General features: G+C 36.3%; 1 protein-coding gene across 1 annotated transcript; it reads right to left on the reverse strand.

Moving 5' to 3' along the window:
• Nucleotides 1-10855: 10855 nt before the first annotated feature.
• Nucleotides 10856-14128, reverse strand: LOC141629876 (uncharacterized). Its single transcript, XM_074442800.1, has 6 exons — nt 13039-14128; nt 12777-12991; nt 12279-12367; nt 11920-12197; nt 11365-11674; nt 10856-11279 (listed from the first exon to the last, which is right to left on the reverse strand). The coding sequence occupies exons 1-6, from the start codon at nt 14126-14128 to the stop codon at nt 10856-10858; spliced, it is 2406 nt and encodes an 801-aa protein (XP_074298901.1).
• Between the last annotated feature and the right edge of the window lie 2561 nt (nt 14129-16689).

The raw sequence follows: 16689 nt of genomic DNA on the forward strand, positions 1-16689 counted from the left end.
CATAATTTTTAATGTAATTTGAGATCTCGTATCTCCGTTTTGGTTTTCTTTATTTATTACGGTTTTGAAATTAGAATGTAAATAGGTTTATTATGTAATTTTAAATTGTAATTTTTGAGAAGACTAAAGATAGAGATTGGAGCTCACTCCTGCTACATGGATCAAGATGGAACATCAAGACAAGCTTCTCGGGTCCATGGATAGATTCCAAAGTTGTATTTATGTTCATTTTGATAGGATAGGCCACACTAGGACTTTATTTTGTTTTACGTTTTACCGTTCTTATTGCTTTTCATTCACATGCTAGTTAATGCATCATATTCCGCCAAAAACCAAACCACCTACTAAAGTGCATGAAAATTGACACATATAGGTTGTATGTTAGTTTTCATAGACATACAGATGTCACATGTTTATTAAGCCATCATCTTAGTTTATTCATTCACGCATGCTAGATATTAGTTCACTTAAAATGAATTAAAACAAAGTTGATGGGATCTTCCTCTAAAACGAAAATTGAGATTAGTCTTTATAAGTGCAAACAACTATGAATCCCTTCTTCGTCGGTAGGCATAATATGACCCCTTCTACGTTGGGTAAGTAGTTTTTGTTGACTTAGTTTATCTCAACATTATAGTCCGAAGAGTTTCTCGTGATTATGATGGACTAAAGATAGAATTTACAGAAATTTATCGACCAAGAATTCTAACAGTAGAATTAGCTAAAAGGTTGGCTTTTACAGAAAATTGAGTCTTGGGATCATTTATATAATTCTTGAGGAAGGTCAATTGTATAAATGCTTGAATCTTCGCGTTATGACATTAGATCATTAGACTTAAATTAAAATCGATGCACATGCTTATTATTTATTCTTCTTTTCGTAGTGTAGAACACGTTTATATTACTGTTACAACTAATGGCTGGAAATAACGAAATCCCAATGCCTAGTGCCACACTTGGACGCGAGTCCTGGCTGAAAGTTTTTATGGACAACATGAATCAGTACACGCGACTGAAGAATGATGGGTCCAACTTTGCGGATGGGAGGCAAAGACTACGAATCGCCGCCATTGCTGACGGTAAGCTCAAGTACTTAACTGAGTCAATACCGGTTAACCCAGGCCCCAATGTGGGAGTTAACAAGTCACTTGCTTATAGTGATTTCGTTATGGAAGCGGGTGCGATAAAGAACGTACTCATCTTTGCAATGGAAACCAATTTGCAGAGACGCTTCATTGCCCAAGATGCGAACAAGATTTTCACCACGCTCACTAACGAGTTCTCAAAAGCACCGAGGATCGTTACTTATGAGCATACATGTCGCTTCTTTGATGCGAAACTCCAAAAGGGCCAACCGGTTAGCCTACACATTCTTAACATGATTGAGAATGTCGAGAAATTGGAGGCACTTGATTGTAAAATCAGTGAGAATATAGTCATTGACCGTATGCTTCATTCTCTTCACGATGGTTTTGCCCCATGAATGACTTGAAAAAGAGTCCTCATGAGCTACACTCCCTTCTCGTACAGACCGAGAAGGATATGAAATTGAGTGGGAGCATGAAGCAGGATGTTCTCACGATTCCCAACAAGGGTAAAGGTAAGGGCAAAGCTCCAGGCGACCTAACTGTAGGTAAGCCAAAATTCAAGAAGCCAGGAAATGGTAAGAGTGGGCCTGGTGAGACTAATGGCTCACAGGGCAAGGCAAAGAGCAAGGGCGGTGACATTGAGTGCCACTATTGTCACAAGACAGGACATTGGAGGAGGAACTGTCCCGTGTACCCTGAGGACATTAAAGCAGGCCGCGTCGTTCCTGTTGGTATATCATCTTATATTCATATGATTGAGATTAACCATGCAAGTTTTGGAACTTGGGTACTTGATACTGGTTGTGGTTCTCATCTGTGTAATCATATGCAGGGCCTAAAGAACATCACACCTCTCAGAAAGGGTGATGTGGACCTGCGAGTTGGAAATGGAGCACGAGTTGCTACAGTCTCAAAAGGAACATAAGTAATCCAGCTCCCTAGTGGGTTTCAGTTATTTTTAAATAACTGTTACTATGTACCTAGTTTATCTAAGAACATCATTTCTGTTTCCGTACTCGATAAAGACGGATTTTCAATTTTAATAAAGGATAATAGCTGTATTTTCTCTTTAAATGAAATGATTTATAGCAAAGCAGTTTCCATGAATGGAATTTACATCTTAGATCAAACCACGGCAGTATTACACGTGAATAATAAGAAATTAAAGGTTGGTGACAAAGATCAAACATATCTATGGCATTGTCGAATGGGACACATAAATGAGAAACGCGTAAAGAAACTCGTCGATAACGGGACTATTTCCACATTCGAATTTTCTACATATGGCACGTGTGAATCATGTCTCATTGGCAAAATGACTCGAATTTCCTTCAAAGGTGTTGGAATGCGCGCTAGTGATCTAATAGGACTCATACATACTGATGTTTGTGGACCTATGTCAATTACCGCTAGAGATGGCTATAGATATTTTATCACTTTCACGGACGATTTGAGTAGATACGGATATGTCTGCTTGATGAAGCATAAAAGTGAGTCCTTTGAGAAATTCAAGAAATACCAGAACATGGTTGAGAACCAACTGGGTAGAAATGTTAAAGCACTCCGTTCAGATCGGGGTAGCGAATATCTTTCAAATGAGTTTGATCAACACCTTAAAGACTGTGGAATCGTTTTGCAGTTAACTCCACCTAAAACACCTCAATTAAATGGCGTGTCCGAACGGAGAAATCGAACCTTATTTGATATGGTTCGATCCATGATGAGTCACATGGTAGTGCCTGATTCATTATGAGGTTTCGCTCTTTTGTCAGCTGCTCTTGTACTTAACCGAAGTCCGACTAAAGCTGTCGACAAGACTCCATATAAAATGTGGAAGGGAACGGTCCCTAACTTGTCCTTTATTCGGGTTTGGGGCTGCGAGGCTTATGTCAAGTGGAGACACGAGGATAAGCTCTGCCCGCGATCGGTCAAGACATACTTTATAGGTTATCCAAAAGGAACATTTGGTCATTACTTCTATTCGCATACCGAACATCGAGTTTTTGTTGCGGCTAGTGCGACGTTCTTAGAGAAATAATTTCTCGAGAACAAGACGAGTAATAGAACCTTCGAGCTGTCGGAGATTCCAGAACCAACAACCAAGGAACAAATGGAGGAAGTTGTTCCTCCAACTGATGACACGGTTAATATTCCTGAGGAACCTAGGAGGTCGGGTAGAGTCTCTAATCCTCCGAACAGATACATTGGTATGGTCGAGGAGAATGACGTTTTTCTCCTAGAGAGTAATGAACCCGCTACCTATAAAGGTGCTATGGCCTGTTCCGACTCAAAGCTATGGCTCGAAGCCATGCAATCCGAGATGGACTCCATGTATGAGAATAACGTATGAGATCTTGTTGATTTACCTAATAAGGTAAAACATCTACAGTGCAAATGGCTTTACAAAATAAAGCGTTCTGTAGACGCGCAACCAGATACCTATAAGGCACGACTAGAAGAAAAAGGTTTCACTCAAGTGCACGGATTGCACTATGATGAAATTTTTGCACCTGTATTCATGCTACGTTCCATTCGGATAATCTTAGCGATTGCCGCATTTCATGACTATGAAATTTGGCAAATGGATGTGAAAACCGCCTTCTTAAACGGTTATTTGGAGGAAGAGTTGTACATGGTGCAACCCGAAGGTTTCATAGATCCTGAACATCCTAAGAAAGTATGCAAGCTTAAGCGTTCCATTTATGGACTTAAACAAGATTCTCGGAGTTGGAATCATCGTTTCGACCAGGTGATAAAAGAGTATGGTTTCACTCGATCGGTCAAGGAACCATGCTTATATATCAAGTCGAGTGGGAGCAAGATTGTATTCTTGATATTGTATGTCGATGACATACTCTTGATTGGGAATGACATTCCTCTCCTATCTTCGGTTAAAGAATGGTTGAAGAACCATTTCCAGATGAAAGATCTGGGTGAGGCACAACGCATTTTGGGAATCCGTATCTACCGAGATAGATCACGACGGACGTTATCACTTAGTCAGGAGTCGTATTTGGATAAGATTCTTGAGAAGTTCAGCATGACCAACTCCAAGAAGGGGAACCTTCCAATGACGTACGGGATGCGATTAAGCAAGTCTCGTCACCCACGACGCTGAAGGGATTGAGCGCATGAGTCGTGTTCCTTATGCATCTGCAATAGGATCAATCATGTATGCCATGATATGCACACGTCCAGACGTGACATATGCATTGAGTATGACGAGTCGGTACCAAAAGAATCCAGGTGAAACACACTGGATAGCTGTTAAAACCATCCTCAAGTACCTACGGAGGACTAAGGATAGGGTATTGACTTATGGAGGCGATACTAAGCTATGCGCAACCGGTTACGCAGATGCTAGCTTCCAAACGGATCGAGATGATTCAAAATCTCAATCCGGGTTCGTCTTCACTCTTAATGGTCTTTGCGGTCACAGGAAGAATTCCAAACAGGATGTTGTAGCAGATTCTACTACTGAATTATGATAAGCATGAAGGGCACGTTATCCCCATGGGAATTAAACGTGTTCCTGAGTTGTAATAGTTGATTATGAATTTGATACATTATCTTTTTCATATACTATTTATAACTTCATTGTTTTAATATAATATTTTGTTTTTCATGTGGATTGTACTGACAACTTTGAACGCCACAAATTGAACTGAATTACATTATATTTGTTTGGTCCGTAATTGCCTTAATGAGCTGATAACTCTGGCTATTATATTGTGCAGTCGATTGATGGTGGGTTCAACGAGCCATAAGTCAAACGGTTGACTGATCGATCACAGATGTGAGATTATAACGATACCTCGTAGCACAAATTTTTGTGACAACGTAATGGAGTCCTAAATGTTTAAAAACATTCGGTGTCAGGTCGTGGATAGGACATCCATTGTGTTCCTAGAGTCGATTCTTTTGACTATCGACTGTCTCTTGAGATTAAGTCAGTTTTTGGGTGACTTTGGTTTCTTTCTCACGGTCTGCCGTAGCTGGAGGCTAAGTAGATTTTTTCTGGGTCATTTCATACTGTGCTTACATCTGCAGGATTCGAGTTGAGGAAAATATCCAACCCTTATCAGGTATAGTTATATCTTAGGGCCACTCGAAGAGTTGTAACTGAAATGCATGGCCATGCTCCAATGATGATTCGTTTATCAGTTAAGTTACTCTCTAGTCGGGGAAACCACTCTTGATAAAGATCGCTTGTAAAATACGACCTTTGTGAATACGGATTTGCAAATTGTTTTACATTGAGTGGGAGAAATTTTAGGATATGAGAATCGGTTATCGCACATACACTTGTGAGGACAAGTGGGAGTTTGTTGGAGCTTGTGTCCTCCACAAATTAGTGTGATAACATTTGTAAATCTCTTAAAGGTTCACAAGGGTTATTTCGTATTTAATCAGTTGATTAACGATGACCTAATAACAGTTGGCTTTCTAGAAAGTTTGACGTTATTATCATACAGATGGCGGTGATCAACTGGTCCCTAAAGGTCACACCTAAAGGATGTGTTTGGGAGATGTGGTTATGGAAATGTAATCACATTGATGCCTTATATGACTAAACAGTTAGTCAATGTGTTGATGAGAAGATTATTTAATGCCGATTAAATAATATTGGCTGAGACGAGTTAACTGTCAATTCGTAAATTAAATATAATATGTTATATTTAATTAATGTATATAATGTTAAGCTTGGACGAATTAATATTTTAATTCGTAATTAAATATAATCGGTTATATTTAATCAACAAGATGAATGTGTCATAGTGGTAATAGTAAGGGTACTCAAACCAAGAGGTTATGGGATAGATCCTCACTAAATGACAATTTATAAATAATACATTTTATACATTTTGCATACTACCAAAATAAGAAGATTTAATTTCCTTATTTTGGGTAAGTACAAAAACCGAAAAAAGAGAAATTTATTCTCTTAATTTCGGAAATATGGGCCGAAAAAAGGAAAAGAAAAATCTACCCTATTCTCTCCTTATACCCGGTTTTATAAAGGGGAGAAGGTGATTTTTTCTTAACCTAATTCTTTTTCCCATTCTTGCCTCTCATCTAAGAAAACACAAAAAACAAAAACCCTAATTAATTTACTGAAATTTGGGGATCGATTCTAGCAACAGATTAAGGGCATTTCTCATATCGTCTTGGGTGCAACTAATAGGCGAATATCATTGCGATATTGTTCTTAGGCCGAATTTGCTAGGACCGAAGGTTGATTCTTCATCTCTTTACCTTTTTGTGTATGTAATTTAATTTTATGACTAGCATTCATCATGATATATTCATTATAGTCCTTTAATTTAAAGGGATGCATACAGATAAATCCCACATAAGCTACTCACCTACGAGTCTCAAAAAAGGAACGACAAATTAAAATACTAACCCAACAATCCATTATCTCAATCATATATTCCAATTTCACCATATAGTCGTATAATGATTCCCAAATAAAAACACCTGCAGCTGATCTCATTGCCATAACCTTTATGGTTATCCATAGACAAAGCCAATTTCCAATGTTAACTAGCCTAGTGCGTGTATTCCCTCACAATGAATGATGAGATTAAGCCAATCTACAAGTATATGACCAATTTGTAAAACCACTGAGTAACTTGACTCGTATTCCTATCTCGGCTCAATCAATACGAGTTCAACACTTACATTTCCTCGAATCGAACCCATCTCACAAGATAAAAATAACAATAAATATATATATGTATAACTACTACTATACTATACTTAATTATCAACATAATTCAGGAGTATAGCAAACATCACATGATCAAACAATTAACAAATAAACAACCAACCTCAAATAATAACATGAATAATAGGAACGGTAGAATCGTGTTACTTTAAAATAAATCTCGCAAAGACGCCTTAGAAAGTATTATTCTTGAAACCGAAACGCAACCAATTTCGAAACCCGAAAATAATTATTGGAAATTCAAAATCGTTGGAAGGCGGCTAACAGGAAAGGACTTGAAAAGATTGTTTAAATAAATTGATCAGGCATGTTAATAGCGTTTAAAAGTACCAAGATAAGGAGATTTGGTGTTTGATAAAGTTGGGTGCTATGAATTTGGTCTCTAACGAGGCAACATGCAGCAACTTATCGGGGCATATAAATATGGTACAAGAATTAATATGAGATTGAGGTAATAGGATTTGGAATAGGAAAGATAGATGATTAGGTATAATACTGATCATGGGTTAACCGAGAATAGAAAAATGGGCTTTTGATAATTAATGGGTTAAATAAATATAAGAATCAAATTTTCTTTTCCAAGAACCAATTTTAAATTTAAAAAAATAATAATTGGGGTATTACAGTATATAATACAAGTATTAATTACAGCTGGACATTAAATATAAACATAATAAATGCTACATAAATCTCAGTAAAGTATTAATTATAGTTTAATAAATGTATTATAAAATTACAAATAAAAATTACGGTGATTTATTTTAAATTTATATATAAAAGTTTTTTGATAAAAATTTTAAAATGTAAATCATTACCTTTATTGCGAAAAATATTTTAAATTGAGTATACTTTCCATTATATTTATTGAAATATTTCGATATGTATAGATGATTAAAGTGAATGTCTCACAATTGGTTACATTTACTTAGAGAAAAACATTTTGAGAAAGTTATAATACTTAGACTATTAAATCCATCAAGAAAAATATATTTTGAAGAGTAATTATATTTATTAAAAACAAAACTTAAAGATAACTACTAAGAGATAAGTTTTTATGATGTGATAATCAGAAAATTATATTGGATAACTGATAATGTGATAATGAGTGAGATATTTGAGAAATTATGAAAAATTTAATGAAAATACATTTAAGATTTAAGAGGTTTTATATAATGTGATAACAAGTGGAGATTTTTACTGATGGATTTTTGGACTTTTTCAAGTAGGTTAAGATGAGATTATTGTAGGAAAAAGTTAATATTTTGATACTGATTTCTAATTATTGATTATTTCTATGTTAATTATGAAAAAGGGTCATTATATTGGTATTGTTTATCAATTAACCCTATTTTATATATAGTTGTTTAAAAAAAACAAAAGGTGCAAATTTCTTATAAATATGTTATTTGACGCATAACATACGTAAGACATATAAACCAAAACATTCAAATAAGTTGAGCTTTGACCCTATATATTTGATACATAAACATCACACGTTATACATTAAAATTTGAAAAAATGCATCAAATTATATTCACATCGTTTTGAATAAATATTAATTGATTTGGAAAACGTATCGTGAAATGATCTAACTTAAGAACTTAATGTTGAATGTTGCATTATTCGAATACATTTATTTTAATTAATATGACATTTGATAAGTCACAAATTATTTATATAATAACATTTATCATGAATATCTAACTATACCAAAGTGGCTTGAGTGTAGTGAAGCGCGGGAGTGCCTCAAAGCATTGCAAAATGGCAACGAATTGAGAGGTCCCGGGTTCGACTCCCTACACGGGAGTGTTGCGGTATCCACCTGCCATCAAAGGCAACCTTGATGACTTACCTGGTCCCCGGATTTGCAGGGTATTCGGGTGTTCCCTTGGGTAACCAAAAAAAAAAGGACAGCTAACTATCACTTATTAGTTATAATTAAAACTGTATGTATTTTATTTCAAAACATTGAAGTTAACCCTAATAAAATAAGAGTTGAGAAAGTTAATTTATTTTTATCTACAAGTAAAGATATTAAATATCATATATGAATTATATTATTTTTTTTCAATTATAATAACAAAATTTTAAAACAGGTCGCGCGAAGCGCGGGATACTACCTAGTTTATTCTAAAAGTTTGTCTTCAATATTCATATTACCTAAAACACAATTAAGAGTCTGGTGTCGGGTAACATAAAAGCGTTTCCGATTGTGTTAGTATTTCCTTGTCAAATTAAGGACATCATAAAAAAAAATCCGCAATTGATAAGTTGTCATGAACCATTATCGTCTCAAATACCAAATGGTTCGAAGTTTGAGATTTGCAAGGTGTTGGTGGCTTGAAGCTCTACAGATTAGTAATTAGGGACCTAGTTTATAATTTTGATTAAAATTAATTTTCTATGTTTTTTGTTTTGGCGCAAAAATGAAAATGATAAACTCATTTCTAATTTATTATATTAATTATGGTGTTACTGAATTCACTAGCACCTCATGTCGCCCTAGCACTTTCCATCATGTTTATATTCGTTTTCTTTATTATTTGCTTAGTCTTAGTTCCTTATATTTATATACTCCCTCCTATTCATAATAAACTTCTCATTTTATTTTGACACAAAAATTAAGGAAACACACTATCCCACCATATAAATAAATTTGGACTACACAAATACACTAACCCACCATACAATTAAATTTGGACCACACAAACACTTACCAAAAAAGAAAATAAGGAAGTTATTGTGAATAGACGGAAAAGAAAGTAGGGAAATTTATATTGAATAGGAGGGAGTATAACGTACAAGAGTTGCATGGTGTTTATAAATGTCGCACATTATTGTGTGTGATCTAAACTAGTTAAAGGTAACTCATTATACAATCTTACATTCTTACAAAAGTTGAAGTAATAACCTCGTTCAGCTCGGACCACAAAAATATATATATTCTTTTTTTTGTACAAATGAGGGACGGACCTCAAAAAATTAATCAGCTATAATACAGGGAAAAGTCACCCAAAAATATCATCTCTAAGATTAGGGCGAAAATCAGCCGGCAGATAATAATCTAGAATGGTGATATTAGTAGTCGATAGCACTCCTCGGTTCACGAGCCAATCACTAGCTTGATTCGCTTCTCTATAAGTATGCTCCAACTTCACTGTCAGAGACTCCTCTTTAAATAGCTCCTCACATCTACGAAAATCAAGTATACAAATGGACAAAATGGTAGTTTGGTATTTGGATGAATCAATCGATTGAATCGTTAGTTTAACTTACATGCATGTGCTACCTAATTACATGCAACAAAACTCATCATCAAGTACGTAGATTTGGTAAGCCGCGGTTCAAGATGATTAATCGTAGCTTGTGTTTTAAAGGAACTCGACATATCCAATCCAAACTACTGTGTTGACAATTGATGTATCATTATATTTCGACGTAGAACAGCCTACTTAACGACCGCATTAATTAATAATGATAGAGATTTAGACTCCGATCCGATCCGTCTGTATCAACAATTCAACATAGCTTATCGTAAATCATAATTGTCATCATATGCTCAATTATTGTGCGATGCTTCGAACTAAAGCTAATAAGATAGCTACAATTACAAGTACTTTAAATGGTAACATTGTTGTTTGAAACCGTCAAATCTTATTCACCCACTATAATAAGGTAAATCTTTTATTTCCTTTGTTCCAATTACTCCTTCCGTCTCGGTCATTTATTTACCAATTTTATCTTTGATGTCTTAGTCAATTATTTACCTTTCTATTTTAAGAATGACTTTGAGGTCCACTTAAATTATCATCCAATAATTGTCAGTCCGGCCTCTATACTTGGGATTTGTGTCAAAATCAAAAGCAGGGGCAGATCCAAGAATTAAAAGTATGTAGGGCTAGGTCGAAGTCGGTTGTCAACTGTCATGCGAAGTTTTTTTTTTTGGTAAAAGGTGAGTATATTATATCATATATCAAAAGATAAATACAATGAGGCATGGGTTCAAGACCCCTTTACATCAAAAAACGGGCACAGTCTAGTAGACTCCAATATTACGGAGCCAAGTACTGACAGGCTCCTCATCAACTCCTCTGAGTTTCCCCTGAATCCTTCTCCTCACTTCATTCACTATATTGCTCACCAACACAGTAGGTCTCAATATGCAACAATGAATTCGAGCGTTATTCCTTTGAAGCCAAATATGATAGGTAATTGCATTAAACATGGCAACCCTGATCTTCCATTTGATGCTCTTTCTGTCAGCTGCAAGTAGGGAATGAGTCTGTATATCACTTCCTCCAAACCAGTGCTGCAGCTCCTGCTTCACCATTTTCACATACTCACAGTTGGTAAAAACATGCTCAATAGTTTCAGTCTGAGCCTGACAGATGGTACACAGGTCATCAGGACTACAACCCAAAGCATACAACTTAGCTTTCATATTCATACCATCCTGCATTCTGAGCCAAGTAACAAGGGAGTGTTTAGGAATGTTCCAACTGTTCCAGATCAATGCAGTCCAATCCACATTGGATTGATCACTACATAGCCTTGATCATAACTACTCTTAATAGTATATCCTTTAGGATGAAGTCCATATCTTTGTCATTGAATCCATCCTTCAATTTCTCCTTAACTTTGCATACATTTTTCCAAACCCATGGAGCATCAGCAGGGGGAGTATATTGGTGCCAGTCCTGATTTTTAATGTATACATCATTCACCCATTTTATCCATAGACGATCTGCCTTACAGTAGATCCAGTTAACCAGTTTTCCTACTGTTGCAATATTCCAAATCTCAGCCTTTTTGATGCCTAGACCTCCTGCAGACTTTAGGGACAAGAACCCTATCCCTGGCAACCAAGGGTACTCGATGAAATTCGGTTGAACCATCCCACAAGTAGTTCCCGCAAATAGCTTCGATTCTCTTTATCACACTCTTGGGGATGAGGAACATCGAGCCCGAGTGGTGTGTAAGGTATTAAGCACTCGAATTGATGAGAATCGGTCTACCGCATAAGAAAGTTTCTTCGCACCCATTCCTCTAATTCTAGTTACCATTTTGTCAATCGAGAGAGCATTCGCTTGTTAAACTTACCGCCTTTAATTGGCACTCCTAAATATCTAAATGGCATACTTCCTTCATTAAAGCGATTACCATTCGATCCCTTCCTTGATCTCATCGAAACTCCATTAAAGAAGATCTCGGACTTGGTATGATTCGATCCGAGACCGAAGCACTTGGAGAATGAGGAGGCGATCTCACAGAGCCAAATAGACTCAGGTTTCCCCTTACAGAAAAGCAATAAATCATCAGCAAAAACTAGATGAGTAAGCTTCAGATTTTTGCAAAGGGGGTGGTATTGAAATGGCCATCTGTAAGTTGCAAACTTTATTAACCTTGTCAGATATTCCATGCAAATGGTGAATAATAAGGGAGAGATAGGATCCCCTTGCCTGAGCCCTCTTTTCCCTTGGAAATACCCAAAGTTTGTCCCATTCAAAGAGAGGGAATAAGAGGTAGTACACACACATTGCATCACCAACTGAACAAAATGGGCAGGAAATTTCAAACCATAGAGCATTTGTTGCAAGAAATCCCACGAAAGATCATATGCTTTCAGTAAATCAAGTTTAAATAAGCATCTAGGAGTGATTGTTCTCCTATTGTACAAGTGAACCAGTCCCGACAAATAAGGACATTCTCTATTATGGATCTTCCCTTCACAAAAGCTCCTTGATTCTCATGAATAAGGTCAGGAAGAACAATGGCCAATCTATTACACAACAGCTTTGAAATGACCTTATAAATCAAATTACAAAGAAGCAATGGGCCTAAAATGTGTAACAGAGGCAGGTCTATCACATTTAGGTATTAAAGTGACATTAGTAGCATTGATTTGTCTCAAGATCGAGGCCACTATTAAAAAGTCCATAACAAGATGCAAGACTCACCTCATCCCCTACAATATCCCAGGAGTCCTTAAAAAAGCCACTTGTATAGCCATCAGGCCCCGGGGCCTTATCAATGGGAATAGAGAAAACAACTCCCCTAATTTCCTCCTTGGTTACAGGACTGTTCAGGCTGGCAATATGATCATCAGTACAGAAGTTGCCCTGATTAAGCACCTCAATCCTCACGACTTGTCTCCTTTTTACTCCCAGAGACCCTGATAATAGTCCAAAAATGCAGCTTGAATACTTTCTGTGTCAGTACATAACTTTCCACTCAAATTCTCAACTTGAATCACTTTGTTCCTCAGACATCTTTTTTTAATTGCATTGTGGAACAAAGCAGTGTTATTGTCTCCATCTGCCAGCCAATTGGACTTTGCTTTCTGTTGTAAGAAGCTATCTCTAGCTTTTGACCAATAATGCACATCCGTACTAGCAGCCACCTCCTGAGCAATTAAGTTCTGATTCGTTGGATCCTCCTGCAATTGAATCTGCAATTCCTCAAGCAATAAAATAGCCTTAGTAGCATTAATCTCAACATCAGAGCAACATTCTCTATTCAGACTTTTTAACACTGGTTTTAGAGCTCTCAGTTTTTTGCACACTCTAAACATGGCAGAACCTTCCACATGCTGATTCCATATCTCGTGCACCTTATCATGGAAACCAGGAGCATCACTCCACATATTAAAGTATTTAAAGCTAGCATATTTTTTCCCTTCAAGTTTGATATTACTGACTACACAAGGATTGTGATCCATAATCCCTTCTGGGTGAAAGTGAGCATGCATCTCAGGAAACATACTAACCCATTCAGTGTTTATCAAGAACCTATCAAGCCTACTAAACTTCCTATGAGCTGCATCCTGTTTATTGGTCCAAGTGTAGAATGCACCTGAGGCAGGAATGTCCACCATACCACAAGTATTCAAGCAGTTAATAAAATCATCCATATCTTCCTTTTTTGTATAGCCTCCTAGCCTCTCATCAGGTGAAATAACAGTATTAAAGTCCCCTGCAATTGCCCAAGGTTCATCACATCCAGCTGCAATAAGTGAGAGCTTATGCCACAACTCAACTCTATCAACACCCTCATTGAAAGCATATACCATAGTAAGTAGAAAAACATTCTGAGTAGCTTTAATCTGAACTCTAGCATGAATGAATTGACTGTCATATTGGAGAATAGACACATCAAAGATGTGAGGGAGCCAGAGAAGCCAAACCCTACCTCCTTTATGCATACTACTATTAGTAGTAACACACCAACCATCTAACATATTATGACTAATATTACCCACATTACTACCATTTATTTTAGTCTCTAATGTGCCAAAAACAAAAGACCCCATTATTCTGAATAAAACTTTTAACTATCTTTTGCTTATGTACACTATTCAACCCTCTAACATTCCAAAAACCAATACTATTCATGAGAAGGTTGGATAGATTGGTCACCAATTCCTAACACTAGAGCATCAAGCCCACTCAATTCATTTGAAACATCTTCCACTTGTATTGCTGAACCATTTGAGTTCCCTGGAGGATCTACCATCTCAACCTGGGTTGTAATAGTAGTCTGCACTCGAGTAGGGTTCTTAACAACAGATTTGGTAGGCAAAGCAGGAAACTCCTTAACAGAAAGACTGTTATTAGCAGGAATTTTAGGAACTGGTCTCCACACTTTCCTAACAATAATACTAGGCTTAGATTGATTATTCTTCCTACAGTTTATCCCTTCATGCCCTAGTCCTTTACACTTCTCACACAAAACTGGTTTCCATTCATATTCTATGGCAATATTAACAATATTACCATTTTCATCTTTAAATTTGACTTCTGTAGGAAATTTTTGACCAATATTTAATTCTACCATTGTCCTGGCAAATCCTAGTCTTGTCTTTGTTTCAGTAGCAGCATCAGACTTGACGTAAGGGCCAACTAAGCCTGCTATAATAGGCAAACATTTACCCCAGAACTTCAGAGGCAACCCCTGTAGCCGAATCCATGCAGGAACCACTTTGACATCCTCCTTCAAAAAATCAATATCCTCCTGCCAAGGTTTAACAATCAGGGGTTTGTTATCAAACATATGGTAACCTGCTTCAATGACTGCCTCTCTCGCTTTCATTTCCTTAAACCGTACCAGGCATATTCCTTTAGGCAAAAAAGAAATTTTATCAATGCCATGTTTACCCCAGATACGATTAATATAGCCCTGCATGACCTCCCAAGGAGGGTTAGCACCCAAAACATAGCAATATACTGCTTGTTGCCAGTAATTAACTTCATCTATGACATCCTCCTTGGTGAACTGAATTAAGTTTTCCACAACGTCCTCTTGTTTCTCAGACTCTGTTATTCCATCACTAGATTTACCCGCAGATTTCTTGCTTCGCTTTGTTATCCAATTGACATTATCCGCAGGGTTTTCTTCATCCTCAAATGAGAGTCCAGGGATCGTATTAACTTCATGCATAGGTTTCGTACGTAACACATCATCCTCATCAGGCCCCTGTCTCTTCTCTAAAACAGAACTGTTATTATTACTAGGTGATTTTGGACTCTTACTACGTTTGCGATTGGAGTTAGGTGAAGAAGGAGAAGAAGATCGAGCCATAAATGAAGAAATTTGAGCCCTACAATGGAGATTGGAAAATCCCTGTCATGCGAAGTTATATGGTTGTATATATGTAAACTCCAAGTAGTTTATTGTTGTAGCCTTGACCAATGGCAAAACCGCTTTAATTAGAATTACACGATACTAATTTTTTCTTATAAAAATAACCGAGCAAGTTTTTAAAAATTATATACTCGTATAAAAATATTTTTCAATGCTACCCACAATTTTTTTAATAGTTGCTTAGTAAATCAAATGAACAAACCATCTTATCTTACGATCCTGCCTCCTTTCTTGAAATACGGAGCACTTGTCTTTTTTTAATTGTCAAAATGACTAATACTAACTTTTTTGGAGTTCAACTTAATGATGCAAGTATTTATCATTAACTTTCTTTACAAAGACAATATTGTTGCGATTTACTTAATGCAACAAAAAAAATAGGAAAATGTGTTACAGTGTTAGTGCATAAAGCTTTGAAAAACATAGGTTACAAAGAAATCGGTTGGTGGATTGGGAATAAAACCTTCTCAAGCAGCTAATAAAACTCTTCAAATAAAACTTTTTATGGAAAATTCTTATGGATAAAGAAAGTATATGGGTCAAAGTGATAACTAAAAAGTACTTGAAAAATTGTTCACTCTTTGACCATAAGCCTAATTCCGTCTCTTCTTAGCAATGGCGTAAACTCATGACTCTTCAGACTCTTTAGACTCTTTTTAGAAAAGGCCTGAGATGCAAGTAGGTAATGGTTGCAACATTAACTTTTGGTCTGATAATTGGGTTTTTCACACCCACTTACTAGCAGTATGGGTGATGTTGATAGTAACCGTTATCTTAATCTTTTGGTTAAAGATTTTATAACATTTGATAAACAATGAGATGTTTGTAAATTATCCAATTTAGTTAATAACGATATAGTAAATCAGATTACTAACATTCCACTGCCACATAATGATATTCCAGATACCCTCCTTTGGGGTGTTGGAGCTTGTGTTCTCCACAAATTAGTGTGATAACATTTGTAAATCTCTTACAGGTTCACAAGGGTATACTTCGTATATTTAATCAGTTGATTAACGTTTACCTAATAACGGTTGGCTTGCTAGAAAGTTTGACGTTATTATCATACAGATGACGGTGATCAACTGGTCCCTAAAGGTCACACCTATAGGATGTGTTTGGGAAATGTGGTTATAGAAATATAATCACATTGATGCCTAATATGACTAAACAGTTAGTCAATGTGTTGATGAGACAATTATTTAATGAAGATTAAATAATATTAGTTGA

Source organism: Silene latifolia, chromosome Y, assembly GCF_048544455.1.
Source record: "Silene latifolia isolate original U9 population chromosome Y, ASM4854445v1, whole genome shotgun sequence".
Lineage (NCBI taxonomy): Eukaryota > Viridiplantae > Streptophyta > Magnoliopsida > Caryophyllales > Caryophyllaceae > Silene > Silene latifolia.